Source organism: Oryctolagus cuniculus, chromosome 6 (assembly GCF_964237555.1).
Source record: "Oryctolagus cuniculus chromosome 6, mOryCun1.1, whole genome shotgun sequence".
Classification (NCBI taxonomy): Eukaryota; Metazoa; Chordata; class Mammalia; order Lagomorpha; family Leporidae; genus Oryctolagus; species Oryctolagus cuniculus.
Genome location: NC_091437.1, coordinates 3,719,631 through 3,744,320, shown reverse-complemented (window position 1 = coordinate 3,744,320; position 24,690 = coordinate 3,719,631). Strand labels below are relative to the sequence as shown.

Genomic DNA, 24,690 nt, shown 5'->3' with positions numbered 1-24,690 from the left:
CTGGCTCCTGGCTCCTGCCATCGGATCAGCGCGGTGCGCCGGCCGCAGTGCGCTGGCCGTGGCGGCCATTGGAGGGTGAACCAACGGCAAAGGAAGACCTTTCTCTCTGTCTCTCTCTCTCACTGTCCACTCTGCCTGTCAAAAAAAAAAAAAAAAAAAAAAGAAACAGTTTTTGGAAGCAGCACTGGGCTGTGGATCAGCAGGCTTTCATCAAACCAGGTTCAAATTTCGGTTCCTTTACAAACTGTGTGATGCTAGCTAACTGACGTAATTTCTCTGATCTGCGGTTTTCTAAGTTGAAAAATGCGGGGATTTACCTAGGTAATATGGTTTTCTCCGTGAAGATTAATACCCATATAGGACAGTAACTGACATTCAAAATACTTAGTGAAGTCTTAGTGTACTGCATAAATCACTTCAAAAGGAAAAGGTATTGTCAGTTTTCATGCAACAGTACTGTTAAATATTAGAGTTTTTTTACATGTTTAAAAATAGTTATTTGAAAGGTAGAGACAGAGAGAGGGAGAGAGACAGAGACAAAGAGATATCTCCCATCTGTTCTTTCTGCTGATTCACTCCCTAAATGTCCACAACATCTGGGATTGCTGAAGCAGGAGCTGGGAATTCAACCCTGGTCTCTCATGTGGGTGGCAGGGACCCAACTATCTGCACCTCCCAGGGCTGTAGTAGCAGGAAGCTGGAATCAGAAACACAGCTGGGACTTGAATCCAAGCACTCCAATATGGGATAAAGGTGTCCCAAGGGCACCTTCACTGGTGTGCCAAATGCCTGCTGCCAAAGATTTATTTTCAAATTTTTATTTATTTGCTTTTTATTTAAGAGGCAAAGTGACAGACAGATGCGAGAAAGAGAAATATGCTCCATTCACTGATTCACTCTCCAGATGTGCCCACAACAGCCAGGGGGGGTCAATCCCCAGCTGGAATCCTAGAATTCAATCTGGGTCTCCTGTGTGAGTGGCAGAGACTCCAGTATTCAAGCTGTCAACTGCTGCCTCCCAAGATATGCATCAGCAGGAAGCTGGATCCTAAGCAGAGCAGTCGGGACTTGACCCAGGCACTCCAAAATGGGATGTGGCCATCCCAAGTGGTGACCCAACTCCTGAATCAAATGCCTATCCTGGAGATTTTCTTTTAGTAAAAACTAGGTGTTGATGTTGGATAGATCTGGAGTTAAATTTCAGTTTAATTACATAAGTGCTGCCTGAACCTTTTTTTGTATGTGTATGTTTCACTTTCTCTTTAGAGGGATATGCACAGAGGTTTTGAAATGATCAGAGATCATGTAATACAACTCCAGGCAAAGTTCCTGGCACACAAAGGATAGCAAGCAATTACTGTGGATTATAAAAAAGATTAAATGTCATATTAACAACATCATTAATTACTCTAAAATTCATTTCCTAAAATCAACTAATTATTTCAGTAATGCATTTCCTAAGAGCTATTATATTATTTAGGGTAAAGAAAGAATATAAACAGTGGCTGGTGCTGTGGCATAGAAGGTTAAGCCTCCGCTTGTAGTGCCTGCACCCCATGAGTGCAGCTTACATCTCAGCTGCTCTACTTCCAATCCAGCTGCCTGCTGATGCACCTGGGAAAGCAGCAGCAGGTGCTTGGGCTCCTACACCCATGTGAGAGACTGGGGTGAAGCTCCTGGCTTCAGCATGGCCCAGCTGTTGTGCCACTGGGGAGTGACCGGCAGATGGAAGATCTCTCTCTCTCTCTCTCTCTGCCTTACTCTTTCTGTATCTCCACCTTTCAACTAAATAAACACATCTAAAAAAAAGAAAAGAAGTGATACACAGTATGCTGTGAAAATATTTAGATTTAATGGAAAATATATTGTTTAGTAACATAGAATTTCATCTCAGTTAACATGATATTAAAGCTTCTGACTTTAAAATACTAATAAAATATTTTCTTTTCAAACAGTATTTTCAAATCCTAAAATATCTGTTAACACCCGAGGGACCCTAAGAAAGCTCAGCCAGCAGTGTTCGGTAACATTCAACTGCAACTGCAACTGCAACTGCAACCGTTTTTCCATCCGTTTCAATTCATAACAGAAACCCTGTGGGCTCTGTACCTGATGCTGCAAGAGAGACAAAGAACAGTCCCTGTTTTTCCAGAGGAGTGTTTCATGCTGACTGGTAGTGATTTAAGGGAGGCTTAGGGGGCTACAGAGGGATGGCAGAAAATATTTTGTGAAGAACCCAGGAAGAGTTCTGAGGTCCAGCTGGGATTCTGGCAGTCCCTTGTGGTGGGGAAAAAGGGGCAGGCGCGTCTGTCAACAGGCCCAGAGGCTACAGTCACAGCAGCACTCACCAGGCAGCAATTGAGCCAGTTTGGCTGGAGTTTAGGGCACTTGCGGGGAAGTGGATAGGCTTAAAATGAATTAAAAACAAACCAATTTGGAGTTTATAGTCCTTATTTTTCATGTTATGCTTCTTTGTATTAGATGCTATTTATTTTTTTTAAATTTTATTTATTTATTTTTTTGACAGGCAGAGTTAGACAGTGAGAGAGAGACAGAGAGAAAGGTCTTCCTTTTTCCATTGGTTCACCCCCAAGTGGCTGCTACGGCCGGCGCATTGCATCCGGAGCACTGCGCTGATCCAAAGCCAGGAGCCAGGTGCTTCTCCTGGTCTCCCATGAGGGTGCAGGGCCCAAGGATCTGGGCCATCCTCCACTGTACTCCCGGGCCACAGCAGAGAGCTGGACTGGAAGAGAAGCAACCGGGACAGAATCCAGCGCCCCAACCGGGACTAGAACCCGGGGTGCCGGTGCCACAGGTGGAGGATTAGCCTAGTGAGCCACGGCGCCGGCCCTAGATGCTATTTCTTTAAGAGATTTTTGAGGGGTTGGAGTAGTGGCATAGCAGGTAAGGCCATCTGTGACACCAACGCCAGTGTCCCATGTGGACCCTGGTTTGTGTGCCGGCTGTTCCTCTTGATCCAGCTCCCAGGTGGTCTGGGTGGAACAGAACTGTGTGGCCCAGGTGTCTGGGTCCCTGTTACCCACATGGGAGACCTGGATGAGGCTCCTGATTTCTGCCTGGACTTGCTGTCATCTAGGGAGTGAACCAGCAAATGGAAGATCTCTGTCTTTCCTTCTCTTTCAAGTAAGTAAATAAATACTGTTCCGCTTCTGATCCAGCTCAGAAAACACGTAAGAAGTACATAAGAAAACGTGCCTGGGGAAGCAGCAGAAGATGGCCCAAGTCCTTGGGCACTTGCACGCAAGGGGGAGACCTAGAGGAAGCTCCTGGCTCCCAGCTTCAGCCTGGCCTAGCCCTGGCTGTTGTGGCCATTTGTGAGGGTGAACCAGTGGATGGAAGATTTCTCTCTGTCTCACCTCTCTCTTTATAGCTCTGACTTTTAAATAAATAATTAAAAAAAATATATTTTAGTATCATAAAGAATGTCTTAGCAGTGTTCGCAGTCTGAGTTGCTAGGGTTTTTAATGTTTGGTTACCTTGGTGCCCAGGTGGCTTGTCAGCCTTCGAGGAGCAGAGTGTGTGCTACTTGAGCTCAAAACACTGGCTGTTTCGTGGTCCATCCGTGTGGCTGAACCCTAGAAATTAAGCAAATCATAGCTAGTATGATATAAACAGAGAAAACTGTATGTGAAGGTACTCCAGACGAACTGTCTTTAGGGCAAAAAACTAAATGTATCATTGTAAGTATGACTGTTACAACTAGTCAAAAATAAATACTTTTAACTATAAACACATAAGAGAATTAAACTACAATGTGGGAGTGAGTAAACGTGGACGATATTCTAATCATGTTTTTCCACAGGTTAAAATAAATGAACCCAGAAGCTGACTGATGGAAAGCAACGAAGCAACTGCCCAAAAGTCAAGTGTGAATTTGGTACAGGAAAAGTTCTCCAAGATCTTACTTAGAGATTTCATTTAGAGAGGACTGCTTGAAGCATCTGTTGGAGAAAGACATGACAAATAAACAAACGCAGTGCAATGTAAGCGCCACAGTAAAGAATGTGGAAAATACTAAGGAGAGGCAGGTGTTGCTGCAGCGTGGAAGACACTGCCTGGAATGCCTGCATTGCATACTGAAGTGCCTGAGTTCAAGTCTCCACTCCACTTTTGATCCAGCTTTCTGCTAATTCAGATCCTGGGAGGCAGCAGGTTATGGGTCAAGTACTTGGGTCCCTGCTACCCACATGGAGACCTGTTTGGAATTTTGGGGGCTTTGGTGTGGCCCAGCCCTAGCTTTTGTGAGCATTTAGGGAGTAAACCAGTAGAGGAGAGATCCCTGTCTGCCTTTCAGATAGATAAAAATAAGTAAAACATTGAGAGAAAAGAATTAACTACCTACACTTGGGGTTATTAAGGGTCACATAACATAAATGACACTTAAGGCAGACCTAGCATTTTGGTTGCAGGCCCCTGAGACTAGTACAAGGGTCTACATGCGGGAAGCACATGTGCCAGCTTAATTTGGATGGAGGACAAAGTGTTTGGTGGGCAATAAACGACTGTGTCATTTTACACACATTATTGTTTATTCATTTACAAGGCAGCGAGGGTATCAGAGGTATCTTCTCCTCAACTTCCTGCCTGTGCCCTCTCCTCCCTGTCTTCCACATTCTTTAAAAGACACAATTCTCCTTGTGCCATTTTCCTGCCCAAAGCCCTGTGGCTCAGCAAGCACACATAGTTGCTACTGCTGGTTCTCTCTCTAAATGCCTGTAACAGCCAGGGCTTGGCCACACTGGACCTGGGAGCCAGAAGTGCAATCTAGATCTCAAATGTGAGTGGCGGGGACCCAACCACTTGAGCCATCACACTGCCTCCCAGGGTGTACATCAGCAGGAAGCTGGAATCGGGAGCGGGAGTGGGCATTCTGATATGGAATGTGGGCTTAACCTACTGTGACACAACATTGTCCTTCAACGTTCATTTTCAAGAAAGCTGCTTAGAACCTCCATGAAATCACATTATAGGCCAAGATTAGGGTTTCTTAATGGGTCCACGAAAGCTTTTTTTGGATATTCATTCGTAACAGCATTTTTAAGAGAAGACTGCAATTGTCAAACCACATTCAACTATATACTTAACCTTTCCTCAAAGTTGATTAAAAAAAAATCCTAACTTGACAGCTATGTTTTAACGGTTCCCTCTTTTAAAAGCATGACTTTGCATGCCTTCACACCCACACAGGGAAATCTAGGTTGGATGAAGAATGTCATTCTCATCTTCTCTCCCTCTGTGGGGGTAGGGTCTTCATGCTCATTAATCCTTTAGGGATATTTCTCAACTGGGAATAGGCAGGGAGAAGGGACAGTGAGGAAAAACTCATCTTCCTTCTCTCCCCACTGCTACCAGCTCCTGAATGCTTCTCGAATGGTCTTCCATATGCAACCACAGCACACCTGAGCTCATGCCACGTTCTACATGGTGCACTGGTCACTAGGGATCGTGCAACAACAAGTTCCTACCCTCACCACACAGTCCGGATCTGGAGCTCAATGGCTGTGTTCTGGAAAAAGCAGCATCTGACTCTGGATTTGAACCAAGAGGAGAATTTAGCCAATAAAAAGGATGAGGGGGATCAGTGAGAGGACACCTGAGGCAGAGGCACATGGCGTTGTGTCTGTGTAACCACAAAGAGATCTGGAGATAAGGAGCTCAGGAGGCATCTACAGGATCAGCTTTGAGAGACTAAGCTCAGGGCAGAATAGTTAGGGGTGTTTTTGGGGTATACCTGGCAAGTCTCTCGGACTGTGGTAGAAGGGAATGACTGCAGGAAGCAGACACACTCTCTTTAGGAATACTAAACTGCTTCTGTTTGCAGGCAGCCTCTGAAGAGAGCTCCCAGGGCCCCTGCTCGTGGTACTCAAAACGTCCTGTGGAGTCTGTGCTAGATGTAAGGCTTGGCTTCTAGTCAACAGTGTTGGAGAGGTTAGAGACTGCGACTTCCCTCTTGTGGGAGGCCCACGTGGCACAGAACTGATGTTTCAGGCCCACAGGTACTGAGGACGTGGGGCCTGCCCGAACCAGCCAGCGAGCTCAGAAGCCGACTGTTCCCAGGGAAGCGCTGAGATGTGTGTGGCTGTGAGAGGCCCTGACCCACAGTCTCTCGGCTCAGCTGTGCTGGCACTGCGTATCCACAGAAATAGGAATGTCTACTGGGATCAATGGTGCGTTGAGACAAGATAAAGCCAAGGGATAAATTACAGAACAAGGGAAAATCTAATTCCACAATGAAACCTGTTCCTGACTCTCACATCGTTTAGATACCAGATCTCCTTTAAGCTACAGTCTTAGTATCTTCCTAGATAGTTCCTTGATTTTGGAACACTTCCTATATCTATAGTCTCTATGAACTTGAACCTTAAGAATCTTTTTGTGCATTTTATTAATGCAGACCTGAGCCAACTTCTTTCAGAGGGACTGGTCTCTTCACTGCACCAGAAATCTGACTTCCTATGAACTGTTTCCCACCCAACTCATAACTGAATTCCATAGAAACTTGAGGGTGATTAGCTCACAAGCTCAAGACCAGCTAAATCGGTCATGCTGCACTTTTCAATCAGTGTTGCTCAGTGTCCAAGACACTCAGCACCAGCTCTATCATTCCCAACTCTCAGCCCCAGCGTATGTGGACCCATTTCCCACCGCTGTTCTGATCCCACCTTCCTCATGGAATCATATTCCATACTTCATGAATACTTATGCAGCTTCCACTTTTTTTTCTTTTTTTGGACAGGCAGAGTGGACAGTGAAAGAGAGAGAGAGACAGAGAGAAAGGTCTTCCTTTGCCATTGGTCCACCCCCCAATGGCCGCTGCAGCTGGTACACTGCACTGATCCGAAGCCAGGAGCCAGGTGCTTCCCCCTGGTCTCCCATGCGGTGCACGACCCAAGGACCCGGGCCATCCTCCACTGCCTTCCTGGGCCACAGCAGAGAGCTGGCCTGGAAGAGGAGCAACTGGGACAGAATCCGGTGCCCCAACCGGGACTAGAAGCCGGAGTGCCGGCGCCACAGGCAGAGGATTAGCCTAGTGAGCCGCGGCACCGGCCTGCCTGAAGCTTCCACTTTTAACTTCATGTCCCTTTTACTTCCTGGCCTTCACCTGTCCCTAAAACACTGATTGTTTTGCAATACTGCAATGCCCAGTACACAGATCTTTCTATCCAGTTCAGCTTGGATTTCTTTAGTTGCTTATCACTTGCCTAACTCTCCCACTGATTTTCAGTAGCTCGCCCACAGTTACTCTGTCCACCTGTCTGGAAATGCTGCACCTGTTGAAGAACCTACCTGTTTTCTCCACACCATTGCATGACCTGCTGGGCAGCCCCCGAGAAATGGGAGGAAGTGAAACCAGCACTGAGTGCTCCAGGATGCCGCACAGACATGCTGGTTTACATCACCTTGGCCCTCAGTGCTGCGTCTGCCATCCTGTGTCTTCCCAGCCAGCTCTCATTGGTTCCTTCCAACAGCTATTTTAAATTAGCTGTGCAAAACTGGGGCTCTTCCCCTTCCCATGCTGTACAGTTTTACCTTTTAGTTTGTAGAGAAACAGAGACCAGCAGACAGAAGCCCCCCAACTTCTGGTTAACACCAAGGCAACGACCTGCATCAGAGGATCCCTTCTCGTGTGCTCTGGATCCTTTCCCTCCCCACTGCTTTCTGTTGGCATCCATCTCCAACCTTTACCTATCTTAAAAAACAAATTATCTCCAAACCTTTCGTGTGCATCGGTTAATGGCCTTTTTTCCCTTGGGCAGTTCACACACAACTATTTTAAAGTTAGTGGGAACTGCTCTCTTCTACATTTAAACCTCAACTCACTTCAATGTGTTAGTGAAACAACCCAAGGAAGCTCTTCTTGCCAAGATCAGCAGAGAACTTTTTTTTTTTTTGATGAAACCCAGTTGAAATTTTCTAGTCCCTGTGTCAATAGCACATAAAGTGTTCCCTCTTTTGGGGACAATATTATTCTACTGCTCTGAGATTTTGGCCTAGGCCTTTGTCTTCACTGTGTACTCACTTGCGGGGTAAAAATCTGTCATATATTTAATTATCACATTCTTTATCTTCTCCTTGAGTTTGTAACAGCCCACCTGACATTTCTGCTTGTGTCTCAGATGTACAATTTTTACATGTAATCTTAAACTTAACATTCTCAGAGCTAGCCTTTCTACATTCCAGCAGGAGCGTCCACCGTTACCTAGAACTACTGCTCAGCTACATCACTGGTCCTCCGGCTGATGACAACAGAAACCCGGGAACCACTCCAGACTTCTCCCCTCCTCAGAACTCACATCCAGCACCGAAACCTGACAGACTGTATTTCTCAGACAGTCAGTTATTTCTGAGCTAGACTCTCAGACTTTTTTTAAAAAGGCATATGCATTTAAATATTTTAAAGTGCATTTTTTGTTTTCATTTTTTTCCCTCTTTTTAGATTTATTTATATATTTGAAAGGTAGAGTTAGAGAGGGAGAGATTTTCCATTCGCTGGTTCACTTCCTAAATGGCCACATGGCTGGTATGAAGTTAGGAGCCTGGAGCTTCTTCCAGGTCTCCCACATGAGTGCAGCACCCAAGCACTTGGGCCATCCTCTGCTGCTTTCCTAGGCACATTAGCAGGGAGCTGGATCAGAAACGGAGCAGCTGGGACTCAAACTGGCGATCATGTGGGATGCAGGAGGTGGTTTCACCTGCTATGCTGTAGTGCTGGCCTGCAGGTTCTCAGAGCTGAGGTTAGGAAACAGGATATCCTCATCTTCCACTGAGAACACTGAATTCTTCACCCAACCATATTTTAGGTGTCAGATTGAATTAATCTATAGTTTTCTCCATGACCAACCTCATTCTAAAACTAGATTTCAAGTTTTTAATGTGTTTCTGTGGCACAATGTCCCTGCCTGTCAGAGTACTTTTGGGAACTGCCTATCTGTCTTGTAGATTGTAAGCTTCTTGAAGATAAGGCAGCACATACCAGGCTCACCATATCCTATGGGAAGGCACACCCTGGGCACAATGCAAGATGCTTTGTAAACAAATTCTGAACACTGACGGAAGAGTTTTTTACATTATCTTCCAGGTGAAAACAGGTGGTGGAGGAGGAAGGGAACATCATTATGCTCTTAAATTTTATCTACAAATCACACTGAATCTGTTAAAAACTAATTAAAAATTAAAATAAAAAATTTAACCAAAAGAGGTGGCAGAAAAGATTAACAAAGTGAAAAATGGGCTGGGGAGTAGAAAGGAGCCCTCTGCGTAGATATGAAAATCAATCAGCTGTCTATTTCCTGCTTTCCCCTTATTCACCATTAAATACCCACAGCTTGATATGACTCAAACATTTCTGAGGGACTGGAATGACAATGCCTGATGGTCATTCTGAGCAGAGTGGTTTGCAGTCAATTTCAACTGCACCTGCTAGGTTATAACACTACTTTTTCTCTGTTTTGCTCACTTTAGAAATCAATTTCAAAGGGTTCCATCAGAAAGGAACCACCATAAAGAAGCAGTCGCCAGCTCCTTGTGAAATCTGACAGAGGAGAGGGAAAGATACAAACATTTCCCTTATTTATCTGTGCAGACTGTACCAAGGAGCAATTAAATGGTAGATAGGAAGTTTCTCTTCATGGAAGTATTAAAGCTAATTCTCTATCTCTAGTAAATTAATAGAGACAGGCATTATTAATGGCTGTTATTATCACAAAAAGAGGGACAATCAGCCATCATGTATTTCCTGATGGAAGATTATCATGCTGTTAATGGAAAAGTCTTGCCAAAAAAAAAAAAAAAAAAAAAGGAATAAAAAAAGAATTGAATCCAAATCAGATCACATTTTTAGAACTATCAATTTTCAGGAAGTACAGATGCTAAAGGAACATGATAAATTATATTATGGGGATGTTATCAGCAAACTCTACAGTATGAAAAACTATAAGAAAAACAACTTTGGTTCTTCATTAAATAAATGAACAGCCAGAAAACAAAAAGACATAAAGAAGGAGCCTACTGATTAAAACAGAGTACAGAGATTCATTGACCAGTGCTACCTCCAGGATCTTTTCTGTATTCTTTACAAGTCTTGAAAAAGACACAAAATAATTACAAATTTGAATATTCTTTAGGTTTATGGTACTGTTAAGGAATTACTGTTAGTTTCTTTGGGAGTGTTAACAGCACTACAGTTATGTCTTTTTTTTAAAGATTTATTTTATTTATTTGAAAGTCAGAGTTACAGAGAGGCAGAGGGAGAGGCAGAGGCAGAGGCAGAGAGGGGGGAGGGGGAGGGGGAGACAGAGAGACAGCTCTTCCATTGGATGGTTCACTCCCCAGATGGCTGCAATAGTGGGAGCTGTGCCGATCTGAAGCCAGGAGCCAGGAGCTGCCTCCCAGTCTCCCACGTGGCTGCAGGGGAGACTTTGGCCATCTTCTACTGCTTTCACAGACCATAGCAGAGAGCTGGATTGGAAGTGGAGTAGCTGGGACTTGAACTGGCGCCCATATGGAAAGCCAGCACTGCAGGTGGCGGCTTTACCTGCTACGCCACAGGTATTTTTGAAAAAGTGATCTGGGGTGGCCGTTTCACATAGTGGTAAACATGCTGCTTGGGATTCTTGTATCCCATGTCAGAGTACCTGGGTTTGAATCTGCCTCTCCTCCATTCCAGCTTCCTGCTAGTGTACACCCTGGAGGGCAGCAGGTGATCACTCAAGTAGTTGGGTCCCTGTTACCCCTGAGGGACACCTGGACTGAGTTCCTGGTTTTTAGCTTCAGCCTAACCCAGCCCTGGCCATTGCCACCATTTGACGAGTAAACCACAGATGGCTGATTTCTATCTCCCTGCCTTTTGAGTAAATAACTAAAAACTAAAAACAAAACAAAAACACCCCCAAAAAATCAAAACCCTACCAAAACGTATTTCTTATCTTGTAGAAACACACAGTGAAATATGCCTGGAAGACATGATGATATCTGGCTATCTTCTTTAACAATAAAATAAAGTAGAAGGTCAGAGTGGATGGGGACACGTGGATCACTGTATATTCTGTGTACCCCTGAATATGTTTGAAATTTTCCCTAATAAAAGTTTTTTAAAAAATATTTATTTAATTTATTTGAAAGGTAGAGTTACAGAGAGAGGTAGAGAAACAGAGATCTCTCATCAGCTAGTTGACTCCCCAAATGGCCGCAACAATAGGAGCTGGGCCAGGCTGAAGCCTGGACTCAGGAGCTTCCTCTAAGTCTCCCACGTGGGTGCAGGGGCCCAAGGACTTGGACCATCTTCTGCTGCTTTCCCAGGCTCACTAACAAGGAGCTGGATCGGAAGTAGAACAGTCAGAACTTGAACCAGTGCCCATATGGGATGCTGGAGCTGCAGGCAGGGACTTCAACCTGATGCACCACAGCGCTGGCCCCTTAATAAAGGTTTTTAAAGGTAGCCGAAGAATGAGTTGTCCTATCATTCTACCTTTTCCACTTCTGGTGGAACTTCATCACTACTTACTATTACCAGAGATCTCGTTCTAAGTTTCAAATAGAAGAGCTGAGAACCAATAAACAAATGAGTCACACACATAGTTATATACTAGACAAGCAAGAAGCTGGCCTGTATAATTGACTTCTAGCTTTTCCTTCTATTGAACTTCCAAGGGAGATTCATCACAGAAATCCCGTTTCTAGCAGGCATGTCAGTTCTTCCCCCCAACCAATCAGCTATTTACTGCTATCTACCATGCACCAACAAAACCAGACAGACTCCTCGCTCTTCCAGAGTTTATAGTCTAGCAGGGGTAAACACAGATATTAAGTAAATAATCACACAAATAGATGTAAAACTGCAGCGTGGTAATCTCCAAAGCAGAAAGCCCATGCTTCAACAGCCTGTAACAGCGAAGTTCCACCTCTTCAAGTCTTTCAGAGAAACTGATGCGTAAGCTCAGACACATACCACAAAGCGGGATGTGCTGGCTCTGTGGTGAAAGCAAGAGGTGACATAAAGCTGACAAGAGAGCAGGAGCAGACCACACAGGTAATAATAAAGGGGTTATCTTTATTCTAAGAACCACAGGAAGCTAATATAGGGTTTTACGAAGAGGATGACTGACACTTCCTAAAGATCACTCCACAAACAGGATGTGGGCAGGAAATCAGGCGAGGGACTGGGTGGGATAAACCTCCACGTGGTGGAACATGCTACTGTGATCCAGAGAAAGTCAAAGTCATTGAGTTTCTTTTTCAATTAGTGTCAATGGTTTGTGTTTCTAGAGCAAATAATAAGCAAAACAAAGTAATGAACTTTAAGAGGCGATCACGTGTATAAGACCCTACTGAGCAGGATAAAGAAAACCTGACATAAAACAAATGACACCGAGAGAGATCACTCCTCTACATTAGGATCTAGAAGTAGCTACAGTTGTTGTAAAACAAGTGGCTGAAAGGAACCGGACAGTATGACCAGCATCAGTGCCATTCCAACACTGCCCGGGCAGGTGCACCCACGAATGACACTAACAATGCCCCATTAGGCTTCACGGAATCCATTACTCTCTTGAAATTCCTTATGTGAAGACCGGATGAATACTAGGCCCCAGCTTATTGTGTGTGTGTGTGTGTGTGTGTGTGTGTGTGTGTTTGACAGGCAGAGTTAGACAGTGAGAGAGACAGAGAAAGGTCTTCCTTTTTCCATTGGTTCAACCCCCAAATGGCCGCTATGGCCGGCGCATTGTGGGCAGCGTGACGTGCTGATCCGAAGGCAGGAGCCAGGTGCTTCCTCCTGGTCTCCCATGGGGTGCAGGGCCCAAGCACTTGGCCATCCCCCACTGCCTTCCTGGGCCATGGAGAGCTGGACTGGAAGAGGAGCAACCGGGACAGAATCCGGCGCCCCGACTGGGACTAGAACCTGGGGTGCCGGCACCACAGGCGGAGGATTAGCCAAGTGAGCCGCAGTGCTGGCCCCAGCTTATTGTTTTCTACAGATCTTTTCTTCTGTCATCCTTAAATGAAATAACTAACATTATGTATCATGAAATGACTCTGGAGTGAGACATTCTAAGCTATTAAGCAATGGAAATTAAGCCAGTACTTTCTTTGTTTTCCTAAAATGAAAATGGTTTCATAGGTGTTATGAATTATAAAAATAACACATATGGGCCAACACTGTGGCACAGCGTGTCAAGCTGCCACCTGCAGTGTCGGAATCCCATATGGGTGCCGGTTCAAGTCCCGGCTGACCCACTTCTGATCCACTTTTCTGCTATGGCTGGGAAAGCAGTGGAAGAAAGTAACAAAAAAAAAAAAAAAAAACAACCATAAAAATCTCAACACTTAGAGATAAGTATTTGTAACATTTTGAACATTCTCCTAGATAGCTCTCTACTTGCACAGATACAAAAAAATGAGAAGTCATAACACTTGCCTTTAAACTAAATAGGTTATTATTCTCTGTTACTGATAATATACAAACAAACATTTATTAAATGCTTACTCTCTGTACTATGTTGTCTGGGGTATAATGTGAGCAAGAGCAATATGATGCGGTTAAAAGGACTTTTAAGAGACAAGAAGTTGGGGTTGGCGCTGTGGCACAGTAGACTAATCCTTCACCTGCTGCGCCAGCATCCTCTATGGGCACCGGTTCTAGTCTCGGCTGTTCCTCTTCTGATCCAGCTCTCTGGTACGGCCTGGAAAAGCAGTAGAGGATGGCCCAAGTCCTTGGGCCCCTGCACCCGTGTGGGAGACCAGGAGGAAGCTCCTGACTCCTGGCTATGGATCATCACAGCTCCAGCGTTGTGGCCATTTGGGGAGTGAATCAGCGGATGGAAGACCTTTCTCTTTATCTCTCCCTCTCAGTGTCTGCAATTCTACCTCTCAAATAAATAAATAAATAAATAAATCTTAGGGAAAAAAAGGCAGGAAGTCCATTGAGCCAACAATAAATAGCACTAAGTGCTGTGGGAGCAGAGGTATGGGGTGTCTGAGAGCACTTTATCTGATGTGAGAAGGCTGGGCAAGGAAAACACCCAGGAGAACTGACACTGCAACTGAGGGGAAGGATGAAGTGAACTGAAGCAGATGCAGGTGTCACCAGGAAAGGAAACGTCACGTGGGAGGTCTGGACACACTCAAGAACCGGGACAAACTATGAGGCTGCAATACGAGAATCTGTACCTCGTTCTATGGGCAGTAAGCAGCCATCGACACAGGGCTGCTCTGACTGTATCGCGCAGGACGTATTAGGAAAGGCCAGGCCAAAGCTGACATACGTTAGATGCACACACGCTACAGGTGCTGAGTTATCATTGTTGACGTATGCATGGATGTACCACGCAATTCTGTGAGGCCAGGGACTGTCTGTCCTCTCCAGAGCCCAACACAGTGTCTGGCACATAATAAACACTTGTTAATTTACACAGTTCGTTCAACAGCTGCTGAACACTTAGCATATGCCAGGGACTGTGCTAAGTGCATATTCATTTATCTTTAAAGTTATTCTTATTTTACTCAGAGAAACAGAAAATCTCAAAGCCAGCACAAGATCCAGCTGGCAGACCAGTGGGATTTCCCAGGCCGGCTGACTCCAAAGCCGCCTACCCAGTCACTCACAGCCAACCGGATGCTTGTTAACCAATTCCTCACAGATTAATAAACAATTTAGGTTATTTCTAACTATTTGCTATTTTAAGTGTTATGATGAATTTCTTCAAACTGACTACTCTTGATTGATTACCATATCAGCCTAAATCTTTGTTGTTAAAATGGTAACTCCTATAGCATGCACATTACAGCTTTAAATACACTTTCCTTACCATTATGTACTCAGTGTCATTTATTTTTGCCAACCCAAAGACCTTACTCCCCGATCTCATTTTTGTCTATGATTTATATTTTATATCATTATTAGTAAAACTGGTCACTTTTACACGTTTACAGGTAATTTTAATTTCTTATTTCCTGTTTATGTCCTTTGTCCCATTTAAAAATACTTGATCTGAAAATATTCTTTATGTGTTACAAATTTTAACTTTTTGTTTGTCATCAATGTATGTTAATAATGTGATTTTTTTAAAGATTTATTTTATTTATTTGAAAGACAGAATTACAGAGAGAGGTACAGACAGAGAGAGGTCTTCCATCTGCTGGTTCACTCCCAGTTGGCCGCAACGGCTGGAGCTGCGCTGACCTGAAGCCAGGAGCCAGGAGCTTCCTCCAGGTCTCCCACGTGGGTACAGGGGCCCAAGGACTTGGGCCATCCTCCACTGCTTTCCCAGGTCATAGCAGAGAGCTGGATTGGAAGTCGATCAGCCAGGACTAGAACCAGCGCCCATATGGGATACCGGCGTTTCAGGCCAGGGCTTTAACCCGCTGTGCCACAGCGCAGGCCCCAATAATGTGATTTTGATTTATATCTTGTCACCCACTGATTTGTGAATCTTTTTTTTTTTTTTAAGAGATTGTATTTTTGTTTATTTGAAAGGCAGAGTGACAGTGAGAGTGAGAGAGAGAGAGAGAAAGAGATCACCTTCCATCTAATGGTTCACTCCCCAAGTGGCAGCAATGGCTAGGGCAGGGTTGGGCAGAAGCCAGCAACTCCCAGTGCGTCTCCCACGTGGGTGGCAGGGGCCCAAGGACTTGGGTCATCTTCTGCTGCTTTCCTAGGCACATTAGTAGGGAGCTGGATGGGAAGCAGAGCAGCTGGGACTTGAACAGGTACCCATACAGCACGCTGGTATCCCAGGCAGAGGCTTACCAGGTTACACAACACAGGACCCTACACTTCCTTTCATTATGGTTTTCCTGCCCACCTCATGATTATAAAAATTCTTTATACATTTTTTTCATAATCTTATTAGATTTTTAATAGCTTTCATTTTTTATAGAAAGCTTTTATTTAATAAATATAAATTTTATAAGTACAACTTTTGGATGATAGCAGTTCTTTCCCCTATACCCACCCTCCCACCCCCAAACCATCCCACTTCCTACTCCCTCTCCCATCCCATTCTTCATTAAGATTCATTTTTAATTATCTTTATACTAAGTAAAGATTTCAACAGTTTGCACCCACACAGACACACAGAGTATAAAGTCTTGTTTGAAGACATTAAGAACAGAGATCCTGAATGAGGAGCATTCAACAGTGACTCCTGTTGTTTATTTAACAATTGACACTCTTATTATGATGTCAGTGATCACCTAAGGCTCTTGTCATGAGCTGCCAAGGCTATGGAAGCCTCTTGAGTTCACAGACTCTGACATTATTTAGACAAGGTCATAATCAAAGTGGAAATTCTCTCCTCCCTTCAGAGAAAGGTATCTCCTTCTTTGATGGCCCGTTCTTTCCACTGGGATCTCACTCACAGACATCTTTCATTTAGGTCATTTTTTGCCAGTGTCTTGGCTTTCCATGCCTGAAATGCTCTCATGGGTTTTTTAGCCAGATCTGGATGCCTTAAGGGCTCATTCTGAGGCCAGAGTGCTGTTTTGGGGCATTTGTCATTCTATGAATCTGCTGTGTATCCCACTTCCCATGTTGGGTCATTCTCTCCTTTTTAATTCCATCTATCATTATTAGCAAACACTTGGAATTATTTATGTGATCCCTTTGACACTTAATCCTATCTTTATGATCAGTTATAAACTTAAACTGACCTCTTTAACTAGTAAGATGGCATTGGTACCTACTAACTTAATGGGATTTGGAGTCCCATGGCAAGTTTTTAGCTTTACCTTTAGGTAAAGTCTGAGGGGGCATGTGCCGAACTGTACATCTCCTCCCTCTCTTATTCCCACTCTTATTTTTAACAGGGATCAATTTTCAATTGGATTTAAATACCTAAGAATAATTCTGTGTTAAGAGTTCAACAAATGGTATTAAATAGAAAAAAATACTAAAAAGAATAAAATAGTAAGCTGTTCCTTGTCAGGACTAGCTTTCATTTTTTACGTCAAATTGTATCTACTTAAAAATCTATTTTGATGCAGCAATGATATTGATACAATAATTCAGCTTACTGGAGAGGTAAGTTTTTCAAAGAACATAATAATTGGAATGTGATCTGAAGCACAAAGGGTAGGTCTAATCCTAAGCAACTAATTTATTTGGTCAGATAATACTTAAGTTTTCTTCTTTGTACTTGTGTAGGAATGCATAAACTTTACAAATAATTCTGTAAACAACAAACAGGAAAATACTCAAATACTTAAATTAACTGCTTTTTTCTGAACTCACCACTTAAGCATCTCCAGTATAATGCTAACTCAGTGATGTGGAATGAAGGATCTCCTTGTTTTAAATACTTAACTACCAGACATTTTAAGCTTCATGTTTTATTTATTTATATTTACTTCAAAGGCAAACGGGGAGATAGAGAAAGAGAGAAAAAGAGAGAGAGAGGAAGAGAGGGAGGGAAGGAAGGAAGGAGGGAGGGAGGGAAGGAGGCAGGGAGAGAAACAGAGATCTTCTACCCACTGGTTTATTCCCCAAATGCCCACAACAGCTTGGGTTGGGACAAGCTAAAGCCAGGAGCTGAGAACTAAATCTGGGTCTCTCACAGGGATGGCAAGTACCCAACCAGCTGAGGCACGATCGGCTGAATCTCAGGGAGTTAACAGCAGGAAGCTGGAAGTGGAAGCAGAGCAGGAACTCAAACCCAGGTACTCTGATATGACTGCAGACGTCTCAAGAGGCTTCATTTATTTTTTTAATCTATATATTTCAATTTTCACAAGGGATGAAAATTGAGGCCATCAATGATTTAAATAAGACTAAAAAATTTGAGAAAGGACAGGAAACCTTTTGTTTAGAGAATGAAATATAAATTGTTAATCCACTTTTAAGAAACAGAAAGAAGTCCACAACAATCTATTTTATAAAAAATGTTACTATAATAATTTCTCTTTTGAATATGGCCTAGAAGAATCATTTTTCCTCCAGCTTAATGGAGATGGTCAAATGGCTTCCTTAATCTGTTCCAAATGTGCTCCAAGCTCTAATTTTAATGAAAACTAATAATAGAAGCTTTTTAAAAATAAATAAAGAGTACTATCAAAAGTAACCTTTAGGGCCGGCGCCGTGGCTCACTAGGCTAATCCTCCACCTAGCGGCGCCGGCACACCGGGTTCTAGTCCCGGTCGGGGCACCGGATTCTGTCCCGGTTGCCCCTCTTCCAGGCCAGCCCTCTGCTGTGGCCAGGGAGTGCAGTGGAGGATGGCCCAGGTGCTTGGGCCCTGCACCCCATGGGAGACCAGGAAAAGCACCTGGCTCCTGGCTCCTGCCATCGGATCAGCGCGGTGCGCCGGCCGCAGCGCGCTGGCCGTGGCGGCCATTGGAGGGTGAACCAACAGCAAAGGAAGACCTTTCTCTCTGTCTCTCTCTCTCACTGTCCACTCTGCCTGTCAAAAAAAAAAAAAAAAAAAAGTAACCTTTAGATTAAAGGATTTTTGTGTTGACATTAGGAAAATTCTCTTAAGACCAATTTAGAGCAATTTTTTTTTTAAATAAATGAATTGCTTACAATATAAACACATGTTCACTGAAGAAAATTTGAGAATACAGAATATCCTAAAGAAAAATTCAGTTGGGTTATATTTCATTGAAACTTAGAAAATGGATGGAAGCATAAAAATATAATGATCCTGCATTGAAATAATGTTGATTTCCATAATTTTGCCAAAAATGATGTAGTTACAGTTAACGTATTATCTCTTTACTTTTTATGAGCTTTAGAATACACTTTTTTAATAAGATTTAATTTCTATATTTATATAATCTTAAATTAAAAAACTTACTAAATCCTGAAGATAATTTAGAAAAATAAAAATGTCTTTGCACAGACTTCCTTAGGGAAAGGCAAGCCCACACAATGCAGGAAATAATAACTGGGTCAAATCATGGGTATCAGCACAGTGCTTTCCAAAACAATGTTCTTCTCACATCCACTGCTTTATGCTAATACAGAAACCTATAAGCCAAAGCTATATATACACGTAGAAATTCAGACAGCATTACTGCCAGCTGTGAGAGAAAAGTGACAGCAGTTTGGTACTGAATGCTTCTAGAGACAGCCCTCAAAGGCTAAGGAGATAGTAAGATTTACAGGCTGCTCTGAAAGCCAGGCCACCCCAAGCTCCTTTGTGAATATTTAAATAGTTACCTTAAACAACACAATAAAACGGTTTGTTTACCTGACCACTACCAGAAGGTGCCACGCTAATTTCTGCCAATCCTGGGCCTTCACTCTGCCGCTCAGCTTCATGTGAGCCGGCTTCATGCTTGCTCTGAGATGACCTCTGTTAACATGGAGTTAAATATCATTACATACAAAACGGAGCACGCCTTCTCAGCCCACAGCTTTCTTATTCCTTGTTTTAAAGCCTTGAAATGCGTCAATCAGACATTGACAAAGGCGCAGAGGAGCACGCTACCTCCATCAACAACCCCTAGCACAGCGAGAGGAGAGTGAGGCACATCCCGTGAGTATTAGAGCCGCACAAGACAAAGGGTTCTGAGATTCACAGAACAGCCTCCCACACCAGCTGTGCTCCCATCTCCACCAGGAATACAGCCCCACCAGAGCACAACACTTTCTTTCCTGCAAGGCTGCACAACTGGCACTTAATGGAGCTGTAAATACAGCAGTAAAGATTTGTACACAGAATACACACATCCTCTGCTAACAAAAGTTGTATAAAACCAGAGGCTAAGCTCAGACTCTCACATGGATAGAACCAAAATCTTTTCTAATGCAGCCACCCATCTGTTATGTGAAATAAAAATGACAGATTATATCCAGGAAAAGCAGTCATTTCAAAACAGATTATATCCAGTACAAAGCAGTCACTCTGTGAAGATACGACTGCAGAATCAAACAAATAAAATAATTTTCTCCGTTTTTTATAAACATCTCTGTTCTTCCTCTATGAAAATACTCTAAAAATCACACTTTAAAAATGTGACACACAGTGCGTAACAAAATGGCTTCCACTGGAATTCCTTAAACATCAAGCTTTCCTAGACCATTTTAAAATGTAACTTAATTTACATGCAACATTTCCATCAACAAACTAGCATTTAGTTTATTCTAGAATGTCAAAGAATCATGGTGTGGCTAAAGCACCATATATAAGGGAGAAAATAAAACAAGAAGATAGTAAAAATAAAATTAATGATTTTGCTTAACTTCAGTGTGATTCTCAGAGGCACTCTAATATTTCTGACTTACAGCAAGACCACCTCACTAATATTCTCCCATGCTAATACACTAATGGGAAGGTTGCATGTAAGTAAATCTTTAAAAAATTATTTTATTTATTTACTTGAGAGATGAGGAGAGAGAGAGAAAGTGAGTGAGAGGGAGAGAAACTGAAGCCTTATGCAAGTGAGACTGTCTTAGGGGGAGAGGACAGAGAAGAGAAGGTGGCCTTAAGGGATGCCTGCCACTAATGTCTACAGAAGGGAAGATGAGCCTGTAAAGGCCAGAGAGGTGTACAGAAACCAGCAAGTGATGCAGATGAAGATGGGGAAGTTAAAAAAATAAATCCAATGTTCAGGGGCACTAAACATGTGGCACCGATGAAGCATTATCACCCCCATTTCACAGATAAATTGGGGCACAGACTGGCTTTCAGTCACACACTTCACTGCCCTTGCACTCTGATTGCGGAGCCCACACTATTATTCAACACGGGCTATCACACGCTCGCTTCCTCATCATCCCTCCCCTTTGCTCTCACTGACCCAGCGCAGGGGTCTGCTCTCACTCCAGGGTCAATCCAACGTCATGCCAAGAGAGGACAGAGTGGCTACTTCTGCTGCCTAAGAAAGAATCATCCTATCCAGCTCCTCATGTCCAAGGTTGGAAAGTTTCCCCAAGGTTCTCAACCCTACTGATGAAACTGAAAAATTTTAAAGACAACTTTGTTGAGGTATTCACACACTATAAAAATGCTCTTTTTAAAGTGTACAATTAAGTAGGTTTCAGTAAACTGTCCAAGCCCTGCCATAATCTGGTGTTACAATGTTTTCATCACTGCAGTAAGAGCTTCCTGCCACCCAGATTTACCGCACAGTCCATTGAGAGCCCAGGCAATCACTCATCTGCACTGTCTTCATCAGTGTGCCTTTTCCAGATATTTCACACAAGTGGACTTCATGCGTCAGGTTTATTTTACTTAGCAGTTTATGAGGATCATCTGTATTATAGTTAAGTATCAATAATTTGCTACTTTTTATTGGCAATAGCCAATAAAATCCTATTGTAAGAGTATACCTCATTTTGTTTCTTTGTTCACTAGCTGATACACATTTGTACTGTTCATACTTTGGGCTATTATGAACAATGCTGCTACAAACATCAATTTAAGGTTTTTGTATTGATACGTTTTTATTTCTCAGCACCAGGAGTGGGACTGCTGAGTCACATAGTAACTCTATGTTCAATATTTCAAGGAATTGTTAAATTGTTTTTTAAGTAGCTGAACCATTATTTATTTGAGAGGCAGAGTTTCAGACACAGAGGAGAGACAAGGGAGAGTTGAACCATTTTACAACCCCCTGCCATGTCCGAGGGTTCCTGCTCTTTCATATCCTCACCAATACTTACTATCATCTTTATGATGACAGCCACTGTAAAGAGTCAGAAGTAGTCACTCATTGTGGTTTGGATTTGCATTCCCTTAATGTAATAATTTTCATGTTTATCAGTCATTTCCCTATCTTTTCTGGTAAAGTACCTATTCAAATCTTTTGTCTATTTTTTTATAAAGAAATTATTTGAGGCAGAGAGACAGACAGTGAGCAAGACAGTGTGTGCACACAAACTCCTATCTGCCAGTTCACTCCCCAGCACCTAAAAGGGAAGGGAGTTGGAGGGAGTCAAAGTCAGAAACTCCCACATGAGAATTCACTTGCAATTACTTGCACCCTCACAGCTGCCTCCAGGGTGTGCAGGAATATGGAGCTGGAGTAAGGAGCTGGAACTGCCACTGAACCAGGTGCTCGTTTGGGATGTGGGCATCTTAACCACTAGGCTGAATACTTGTCTTTTGTCCTTTATTTGAAAGGCAGAGGTACAGAGCAGCAGAGGCAGAAAAAGGGAGGTCTTTCATCCGCTGGTTCACTCCCCAGCTGGCTTCAATGGCCACAGTCGTGTTGATCCGAAGCCAGGAGCCAGGAGTTTCCTCCGGGTCTCCCATGTGGATACAGGGCCCAAGCACCTGGACCACCTTCCACTGCTTTCCTAGGCCAGAGCAGAGAGCTGGATCGGAAGTGGAGCAGCTGGGACTGGAACTGGTACAGATATGGGATGCTGGCACTGCAGGCAGTGGCTTTCCCTGCTATGCCACAGTGCCTGCCCCATCTCTTGTCCTTACAGAAATTTTTTTAATTGGGTTGTCAGCTTATTAATGAGTTGAGAGAGTACTGTGCACAGCCTTAGCCATCACCTGCAATGCTGGCATCCCATTAGAGTGTTGGGTCATATCTCAGCTGTTCTACTTCTGGTCCAGCTCTCTGCTAATGGCCTGGGAAAAGCAGCAGAAGAAGGCTTACGTGTTTGGGTCCCTGCCACCCAAGGGGGAGACTTGGATTAAGAAGTTCCTGGTGGGGCCAGCGCCGTGGCTCACTTGGTCAATCCTCCGCCTGCGGCACAGGCATCTCATATGGGTGCTAGGTTCTAGTCTTGGCTGCTCCTCTTCCACTTTAGCTCTCTGCTGTGGCCTGGAAGGGCAGAAGATGGCCCAGGTGCTTGGGCCCCTGCACTCCCATGGGAGACCAGGAGGAAGCACCTGGCTCCTGGCTTCGGATTGGTGCAGCGCCGGCCTTGGCGGCCATTTGGGGAGTGAACCAACGGAAAAATGAAGACCTTTCTCTCTCTCTCTCACTGTCTATAACTCTACCTGTCAAATAAATAAAAAAAGAAAAAATACATAAGCAATGTTTGAAGAAAAAAAAAAAAAAAAAAAAAGAAGAAGTTCCTGGCTCCTGGCTTTGGCCTAGCCCATTGCTGGTTGTTGCAGCCATCTAGGGAGTGAACCAGCACATGTAAGATCTCTTTCTCTGTAAATTTTACTTTAAAATAAATAAATAAATCTTAAAAAAAAAATGCATTTCAGCTGGCGCCGCGGCTCACTAGGCTAATCCTCCGCCTGTGTGCCGGCACCCTGGGTTCTAGCCCCGGTTGGGGCGCCGGATTCTGTCCCGGTTGCTCCTCTTCCAGTCCAGCTCTCTGCTGTGGCCCAGGAAGGCAGTGGAGGATGGCCCAAGTGCTTGGGCCCTGCACCCCATGGGAGATCAGGAGGAAGCACTTGGCTCCTGGCTTTGGATCAGCACAGCGTACTGGCCCATAGCGGCCACGTGGGGGGTGAACCAACGGAAAAAGGAAGACCTTTCTCTCTGTCTCTCTCTCTCTCACTGCTAACTCTGCCTGTCAAAAAAAAAAAAAATTTCTCACTGTGTATTTTTAAAGATTTATTCATTTTATTTGAAAGTCAGAAATATGCAGTTCACGGCCCAGATGGCTGCAAAGGCTGAAAGCAGAGCCAGGGGAGTCTGCCAAGTGAGTGGCAGGAGCCCAAACACCTGGCTGTCCTCCACTGCTTTTTCTCAGGACATTAGCAGGGAGCTGGACCAGAGGTGGGGCAGCAGGGACGTGGACTGATGCCCACATGGGATGCCAGTGTTGCAGACAGGGGCTTTACCTGCTACACCACAACGCCAGCCCCATTTCTAAAGGTTTTAAAGCCATTCTGTACCTGATGCAGGAAGGGAGTAAAGCAAGGAGCTCAGGTCGGTCACTAGCCCCTCCCTGTAACCTCACCAGTGTTGCAGCCCCTACTGAACTACCCAAACCCTCCCCAACTTCTGTGCAGCAAAAAACCACAGGTTCTCTGTTTCCAACTGGCAATAGCTAAAAATATACAACATGACTGTTGGCGACCCCACGAAGACCTTTAGCTAACTCATGGCTAGCACGCCCACTCCCATCATGCACCACACACCAGGACACTCCTGAGCTTTCCAAAAAAAGGACAAGGAAAGGGGTGGTACACAAGCCCTGCCCCAAACTTCCCTACATTTGAATATTCAATTAGGACCCACCCCAGATACCACCCCTATGCCTCCAGTTCATACAAACGGATGGACTTCAACCTCATGCAAGCCCGCATGCCTGCACTTTCTTGAGGGCGTATTTTCCCTTTACCTTCACATTCTTTCTTACGCTGGAGACGAGAATCTGGACCCAGCTACCCCATGGCTCCCAGTCCTCACAGCTCCCACACCTTTCATTCCCTTCTCCTCACAATGTACCTGCTTGTCAATCAACAAACTCTGAAAGGACACACAGAACGGTGGTAGCACCGGTTGCGCCAGAGCTTTAACTTCTGAGTTTTGACTACCTGCAGTGCTTGAATCCACCAGTTATCAGCAAGAAGGACAAAGACAAACCCACCAGCCATGAGCTTCCTGGAGAAAAACTATCTGTCAGCAGCCTCTTCTGGCCCCCGTCTCATGAACTAATCCGTGAGCGCTCAGTCCCCGGTTTGCTCTGTCTCCCTTTCCCTCGTGTCTACATTAGGACTATGACATCAATGAAATAAAGAAACTAAACAGTAAAAGAAGTGTTTGGGTTCTTTCTGAAATGTGACATCATGCACTTTCCTTTAGTTTATGTT

The 24,690-nt window shown here is 44.0% G+C and overlaps 1 protein-coding gene and 1 long non-coding RNA gene across 50 annotated transcripts in view; one reads left to right on the top strand and one right to left on the bottom strand.

The window, feature by feature from the left end:
• APC (APC regulator of WNT signaling pathway) overlaps nucleotides 1-24,690 on the bottom strand; it is a 182,287-nt gene that overhangs the window by 25,292 nt on the left and 132,305 nt on the right. For 22 of the 49 annotated variants that reach the window (XM_070075973.1, XM_070075972.1, XM_070075976.1 and 19 more), the window contains 2 exons: nucleotides 19,204-19,308; nucleotides 3,498-3,596 (listed from right to left, as the gene is read on the bottom strand). The exons of 3 other annotated variants lie outside the window; for them this stretch is intronic. In XM_070075973.1, the coding sequence (XP_069932074.1) occupies nucleotides 3,498-3,596; nucleotides 19,204-19,308 (204 nt within the window). The remainder of the gene's footprint in view (nucleotides 1-3,497; nucleotides 3,597-19,203; nucleotides 19,309-24,690) is intronic. 24 more of the 49 variants (XM_070075987.1, XM_070075980.1, XM_070076006.1 and 21 more) reach the window with 2 other exon arrangements.
• LOC127487798 (uncharacterized) lies at nucleotides 17,572-24,556 on the top strand. Its single transcript, XR_007914982.2, has 3 exons — nucleotides 17,572-17,673; nucleotides 21,949-22,011; nucleotides 24,421-24,556. It is a non-coding gene; the product is annotated as an uncharacterized lncRNA (long non-coding RNA).